We start from the raw sequence: 6,795 nt of genomic DNA on the forward strand, positions 1-6,795 counted from the left end.
GGTGGGGGTGAGGGCAGGTGTGGGGGGATCATTACCAATACCAAGGTCCTGAAGATTTCCCTATGTTTTCTAAGAGTTTTATAATTTTAGCTCTAATGTTTACGTCTTTGATCCATTTTGAGTCCATTGTTGTAGATGGTGTAAGGTAAGGACCCAACTTCATTCTTTTGATGTTTGATTTTCAAGCATATAGTTTATAATTTGAGTCCTCCCAGGAGAGGAAGGGCTAGACCCTTATGCATGTGGTGTGGAAGTGTGGACCGACGTAAGGAGGGATTCATTCTTGAACAGACGGTACTCGGAACACCCCATTGGGGGTCCCCAGGTGTCCTGCCTGCTCCTTCCTAAAGGTTAACCCCTGATACTGTCATCCGTCCTATGCACAAAGAATTGCTTGTATCCTGAAGAGGTGTGGGAAGTGGCTAGTCCTAGTGAGGAAGAAGCCACTTGTGATCTCGTGGTGGCAGGTTCTAACTGGCACTAAACCCCAAGGGACAGAGGAGTAGGTCAGGTCAGACTTGGCCTAACCTTTAAACCAGGCATGGCCTGAAGAATATAGCCTGTGGTTCTCTTTTTCAGTCACCTATGACTTTCTGGCCATGGAAGATATAAACAGGGACAGGGTCCAAGACGTCCTCTTTCTTTATAAAAGTACCAACAGCAGCAATGACTTCAACCAGTCCTGCGCCGATGAAGGTAATTTTCTTTCTATCCGAAAAAAAGAGGAACTCCCAGTAAGAGGTAGAGTCCTCGCTCTTGCAGTATTTGAGGGAAGCAGTTGGAATTTCTGGAAACCATCATCACTCTTCCTCCTTAGCAGGGAGGAAGAGACAGGGAGGCAGGCTCTGGTCCCAGCACACACCCCGCATGGTTACTAATCCTCATGGGGTCACGCTAGGGCCCCCATGGATCTAGGGGTAAGGGTCCAGGGATAAAATGAATGAGCCCAGGTGGTAGGTGCTGTGACCGGGAGCGAGGTATGAAGGAGAAGGTCTGGCAGCATGTGGGCTGCGTGCACAACCCCACAGAGTTGGGTCTGTCCCCTCCAGGCTTCTCCTCTCCCTGTACCTTCATGGCCGCTGTGTCAGGGGCAAACGGCAGCATCCTCTGGGAGAGGCCCACAGCCCAGGATGTGGCCCTCGTGGAATGTGCCGTCCCCCAGCCGAGGGACAGCGGGGCATCTTCCGCCTGCATCGTTGTAGGCAGACGTGGTTCTTCCATTGCAGTCGACTCATTTACAGGTAGGCCGCTTCTCTGCAAAGCCACCTGCATCTACTCAAGACGGGAGGACCGATGTCTGTGCCCTCAGGGCGCTGTGACCAGGTAGAAAGGAAGGGTACAGGGTGGGCCGTATGTGGGCACCAAGGGGATTGCCCCCAGTACCTTACCAAGGAGTTCTGCGCCTTGACATTAGATTTGGTAGGTACTAGCATTTCCTTTACAAGTTGTGATATTAAGGATATGGAGGAAAATGAAGAGCAGGCTGGAAATATGTTGAGAGGAATCAGTCTTGAAAAAGGACACGATTATATCTGAGCCAGAAGCTGTTACCTTGGGACCTGCAGGCCCCGAGTTCGACCCTCAGCACCTTCCTTCTCTCCTGCTGGGTGAAGGGCAAAATCACAGGCCACTCAGCCAGGGCCTTGGTGGGGGCAGAGGGTCCCCTGTGAGCCCAGCAGCACAAAGCGGTCCTGAGGGGCCTTGGGGGTTGGCAAGGTCAGACCCTGTGCATCCGGGTGGGGAGGGTCAGCATTGGCCCTAAGATGCTCTAGAGACAAATATTAGAAAACCTGGATAAGGCAGGAAAGGTGGCAGAGGCAGGGGTGGGGGAACGAGGGGGGAATGCTCTGAAATCCCAGAAATAATACAAACACGCTGGTTGATAAGCCCCCGCACTTTTCTCACACGTGCCTGCACATCTCCATGTTCAGCAGTCGCACTCACATTGCACCCTTCAGCCTCCTGCTGGCAGGCATTTCCATTCCCGAGTAGGAGCCTCTGCGTAGTTGCCAGGTGCCGTTGGAAGGGGATATGGAGCTAGCGCCCCATATGTGCCTGGTTTTAGGGCAGACACTCTGGAACCATCCCAGCAGCCTTGGAGGGAACGCTTCCATCCTGAGCCCTTTACTCCAGGTGCCCGACCTCAATGCCGACGGGGCCCCAGACCTGCTGGTCCTCACCCAGGACGGAAAGGAGGTATAGCTCTTCTCCCAGGTCACTGCGGCCCCGACGCCATGTGACCTCTGACCCCTCCCCTGTCCACTTCCACTTCCCAGGCAGAATTCCACCTGTCAGGGAACTCGCCTAGGGCCCCGTGTTCCTGGCACCCACAGACCCAGCACTTGGGCAGCTCTTTCCCTGTCCACAGCTTCTGAGCCTCCCCAAGAAAGAAAGTGTACCCCATTTGTGTCACTGCTGCGTGGACGAGAGGCTGTAAGGACTGTGAGGGGCTTTAGGCTGGGAGACTGCCTGCTTCTCCCAGGCATGCCGTGCACAGACACCTGACATCAGACACTTAAAGCCATCGTTCCCTAAACCAGAGGAATTTTGACCCCTTTTTCCTCCCATGTGGTGCAGGTTCACGGCTACATCTATTCAGGCAGCACTGGGCACCAGATTGGCCATCAAGGCAGCCTTGGTGTGGACGAGACCAGCGGCTCCCTCCTCCATGTCACCAGAGCAGGCGCCCACTACATCCTTTTCCCCTGCGGTACGTCGTGCCTGCCAGGCCCCTGGACGGCCTCACTCTCGGAGGTCATGCTGGTCTCAGATGAGCACTGCACCCTGGAGAAAGCAAAGTATAAGGGGATCTGTGACCGCCCTGAGGCTCGTCGACTCCTGCTTTTCTTCTAGGGTTTCGAATTAATCACTGACAGGCTGAGAAGGACACGGAGGGTCTCATCTCCCCCACTCCTGCCCCCCCCCCGAGGCTCAGGGAGGGAACCACATACTTCTGGAAGCAGGGCTGGTGGGCATGTGGCCTCCGGGTCCCCCAACAACAGCCCTTGGTGACCTGCGTGCATCTCTTCTGTGTTTTGAGTAGCAAGTTCCCTCTGTGGCCAGTCTGTGAAAGGCCTCTATGAGAAGGTGACCGGGAGAGACAGCACATTAAGGAGAGACCCCGGCTGGGAGGACATGCTCAACACCACCGCCCACAGGCTGCTTTTGCACAGGTTAGTCTGGGCGGCAGCCACACAGCCTAGGTCCCCTCCTCTGCGCTTGGAGCAATTGAGAGACAAGGACCTGGCACCGAAAGTTCAGGGAAAAAAGGGTTCCCAAAAGTGGGCTCACCCTCTCTCCAAACACAGGGAGGGTTTTGTTTTATATTTCATATTAGAGAACCAAGAAACACAGGGCCACACATGGGAGCCCCACGGGCAGTGCTTGGGGGAGGGTCCCAGCCTCCAGCCTCTGTGTCCAAGCCACATCCTTCCATCCTCCTCTAGCTCTGGAGCCATCCGCTACCTGATGAACGTTCCCGGGAAAGGCGGTGAGGACCTCCTCTTGGTAACTTCAGAAGCCTGTATGTTGCTGGACGGGCAGGAGCTGTCACCCAAGTGGACCTTCAGTGCAGCCCAGATCCTCAGGTATGAGGTCTTCTCCACGAACCCATGAGGTTGTTGCAAGCTGGGCACCTGCAGCCCATCTTCTGGCCACCCCAGGGACGAGGCTGCCCGTTGGGGGTGGGTGGGAGGACCCGCGTGCTTCTTACCTGTCACCTGGTGCTGGCCGGCACTAGAGGGGCTGGTGAAGCCCCCTCAGCTTCCCATCCGGGGCCCTGGCCTCGGCAGCCCTTCCCTGCCCAGGTGAGGCCAAGAAGAAGATGGGTAGCGTACCTGTCCCCAGGTATCTCCTCACAGAGACCCCTCATGAGCTCTCCTTCCCTATTCTTTTTGCAGGAAACCCATCCTTGGCCACTACAAACCCGACACCTTGGCCGTGGTCATTGAAAATGGAACTGGCATTGACAGACAGGTCAGCTGCACTTCCTTCTGAGGTTCCCCTTTGTTCACAGCTGAGGAAAATTAGCCTGAACAGCAGACAGGACTGTGGCCGGAAGGCTGAGCCGAGACAAGAGGGGCCTCAGGGCAACACCCTGTCTCCCTCAAGGAGCAGCTCCTTCAGGGCTGGCGTGGCTGGGGGCCCAGTGCCTATGCGAGCCCCACCCTCAGCCCCCCACACTGCCTCCTCCCTCCTCAGATCCTGCTCCTGGACCTCAGCACCGGGGCCGTGCTATGGAGCCAGGCCCTCCCAGGCCTCGCTGGGGACCCTCAGTCCGCCAGCCTGCCGACCGCAGACCACCGCTCAGCCTTCTTCTTCTGGGGCTTCCACGAGCTGATTGGGGCCACCCAGATGGTATGGGCAGGGGACATGCCTGTGCCAGGAGCCAGGGCCAGAGGCCAGTCTTAGGTCCCACCTTGGGTGACTGGACGTGTGGGCAGGATGAGGCCAGGGCTGGGGTCTGCCTCGGGGGCAGACGAGGGGGATCTAGGAAGAAGCGGGGTACACTGGGGAGGGCAGGCGCTGAGATCCAGGTGAAGGACACCCAAGAAGGATAAGGGTCAGGTTGGGGGGAAGAGGGGCAGAAGTCAAGTGCAGATTTGGGGTTGGTGTTTCATGGGGACCCCAGGCGGGGACTCTGGGGGACACGCTCTGGATGTGGTCACTGTCAGGAAGGTCCCATAGGGGTTAGTGCAGCATTGCCCGGCCACCAGGCCTGGGATGTAGAGATGGCTGCAGCCCTGACTGGCCTCATGCCGCATCGCTGGTTCTCACCCTAGGAGCCCAGGGACCCCCAGCACAGCCTGTACCTGTTCCATCCCACCCTGCCAGGTATCCTGCTCGAGCTGACCAACATCTCTGCCAACATGGTTGCTTTCCAAGGTGAGTGTGGCCTTGGCATGGGCCTGGGCCCCACCCACTGGGAGGTCTGCCATGTCTGGTCCCAAGATACCTGACAGCTGTGTCCCCCACAGTGGCCCTGTTTGAGCCTGGCCGCCACGCCGCCTGCATCCTCCTCACGGGCCCAGCCAGCCCCGACCAACCCGGCCTGGTCTCCATGGCCAAACACAAGGTGCAGGACCTTGTCCTGAGTAGCAGGGTGGTCCGCCTGGCCGATGGCGGCCCCGACGATGACCAGGCCATCCGGGTTCGCCTCTCCCGCTTGCGGTACCGGAGTGAGACTTAGACAAGCAGCGGCCAGACCATGTGGGAAAGGCTCCAGCGGCTGAAATTAAATGTCCTGGGAAGTTGGTCCTTCACTTACTTTGTCTGTACACTGACTCTCCACTCCTGAGCCGGGTGATGCTCTTCAGGGGAGTCCCCTTAGTACCCAGGGACATTTCGTGGGTGAAGGGACACCCAGGCCTCTCTCCTTTCCTGTCCAGCACACTGTGTCCTCACTCTGCCCCACTGGGGTCACACTCAAGGTCAGCTGCCTTCACGGTGGTCTTCTGTGGGAAGAGCCCAAGCCCTCCTGCAGAAGCCTCCTCCCCTTTTCCTGTCTGCATCCTTCTCTGCACCCTCTCTGGGGTCATGGAGCTCAGCGGGTATTGGGCCCTGGGGTGACCTCAGGACAGCAGCTGGGACCTGACGCAGTTCCAGACCCCAGCCCTTCCCAGAGCGAGGAGGGGACGACTCTAGCATGGTTGATGGCGACTTGCCCTGGGAAGCCCCTTTGACCAGGCCCACGATGAATGAGGCTTGTAGGACCGGATAAGTGGGGCTGCTCATGGACGTTCTAACGGGGGCTCACACCTCTGTGCTGGCTGCTTTTGCTGTGAATGTGCCAAGGAACGGGCCATAGGACACACACTGGGGTCATTTTGCACCCTCTCGACACACACTGGAGCCACTCGTCCCTCGGGAGTCCCTGCACCCCTGGATGTGGCCAGCGCCCCCCTTCCTGGTGCTCACATGCCCCAGTAGTTGGTGTCACCTGATGCAGGACTCACCTCTGTGCCTTGTTGCACCCCAGGGCCACTGCGGTGCACCATGAGGCCAAGCTGTGCCCAAACCAAAAAATAAAAGCCAGATAACCCTGGGTTCCACAAGAAGAAACCAGAATAAATGACTTTTGCACTGTTGGAAAAAGCCCCAGAGGGCACGTGTGTACCTCGTGTCCGTCCGTCTGCTCCAGAGGAGTGAAATGGATTTGTTCCTGGCCAGGCTTCTGGGTCAGGGTGGGCAAGGGGACTGAGGAGGGGAGGGGCCCTTTACCTGGGGTTCTTGGAGCACCCCACACCCATGCCTGCCAGGTCAGAAACTGAGGGCCCAGAGGTCTTCGTCAGCACAGCCTTCAGCTGCGTCTCAGGTTTGAGGACCCCTCCCTGTTCACCCACAGCAAGCCAAGAACCCAGCCTGTGGGTGAGGGTATGGGTGTGCTCCCACCTGAGACAGGAAGGGGTCCTCCCAGCACCCCTGCATCCTCCAAGGGCTGGCCAGGGAGGGGTTGGGGGTGAACTGTGGCAGCTGCCCAGACATGAGCCCAGGCAGTGGGGCTTCAGTGAGATGCAGCTTTGGGTACCAAAGTGATGAGCGTGATGATTTTAGAGAATCCCGTAAGAATTTCCTATGGACATTTAAGCATGAAAAGCCTGTTCTCGAGCCACACAGACAACCATGGTCAGGTCTGTTTCTTGCAAAGGCCTGCGAGGGGTAGGGAGGAGCAACGAGGAGGCTGAGGTTGAAAGGACAGGTGTGGGCCGGCCGAGTGGCGCGATGGTTAAGAACTCGCTTGGGATGCCAGAGGGCCCCGGTTCGGATCCCACATATGAGGGCCAGTGACAGGCCAGT

General features: G+C 57.7%; 1 protein-coding gene across 2 annotated transcripts in view; it reads left to right on the forward strand.

Moving 5' to 3' along the window:
- The window catches only part of FAM234A (family with sequence similarity 234 member A), a 36,874-nt gene extending 30,781 nt beyond the window's left edge, over positions 1 to 6,093 (forward strand). The window contains exons 3-12 of one of the 2 annotated variants that reach the window (XM_019648658.1): positions 580 to 696; positions 1,050 to 1,241; positions 2,066 to 2,196; positions 2,578 to 2,710; positions 3,044 to 3,173; positions 3,447 to 3,587; positions 3,900 to 3,975; positions 4,201 to 4,356; positions 4,782 to 4,884; positions 4,977 to 6,093. In XM_019648658.1, coding sequence (XP_019504203.1) covers positions 580 to 696; positions 1,050 to 1,241; positions 2,066 to 2,196; positions 2,578 to 2,710; positions 3,044 to 3,173; positions 3,447 to 3,587; positions 3,900 to 3,975; positions 4,201 to 4,356; positions 4,782 to 4,884; positions 4,977 to 5,188 — 1,391 coding nt within the window. In that variant the 3' untranslated portion in view covers positions 5,189 to 6,093. The remainder of the gene's footprint in view (positions 1 to 579; positions 697 to 1,049; positions 1,242 to 2,065; positions 2,197 to 2,577; positions 2,711 to 3,043; positions 3,174 to 3,446; positions 3,588 to 3,899; positions 3,976 to 4,200; positions 4,357 to 4,781; positions 4,885 to 4,976) is intronic. The other variant, XM_019648659.1, reaches the window with a different exon arrangement.
- The last annotated feature ends 702 nt before the right edge of the window (positions 6,094 to 6,795 follow it).

Source organism: Hipposideros armiger, unplaced genomic scaffold (genome assembly GCF_001890085.2).
Source record: "Hipposideros armiger isolate ML-2016 unplaced genomic scaffold, ASM189008v1 scaffold_126, whole genome shotgun sequence".
Taxonomy (NCBI): Eukaryota; Metazoa; Chordata; class Mammalia; order Chiroptera; family Hipposideridae; genus Hipposideros; species Hipposideros armiger.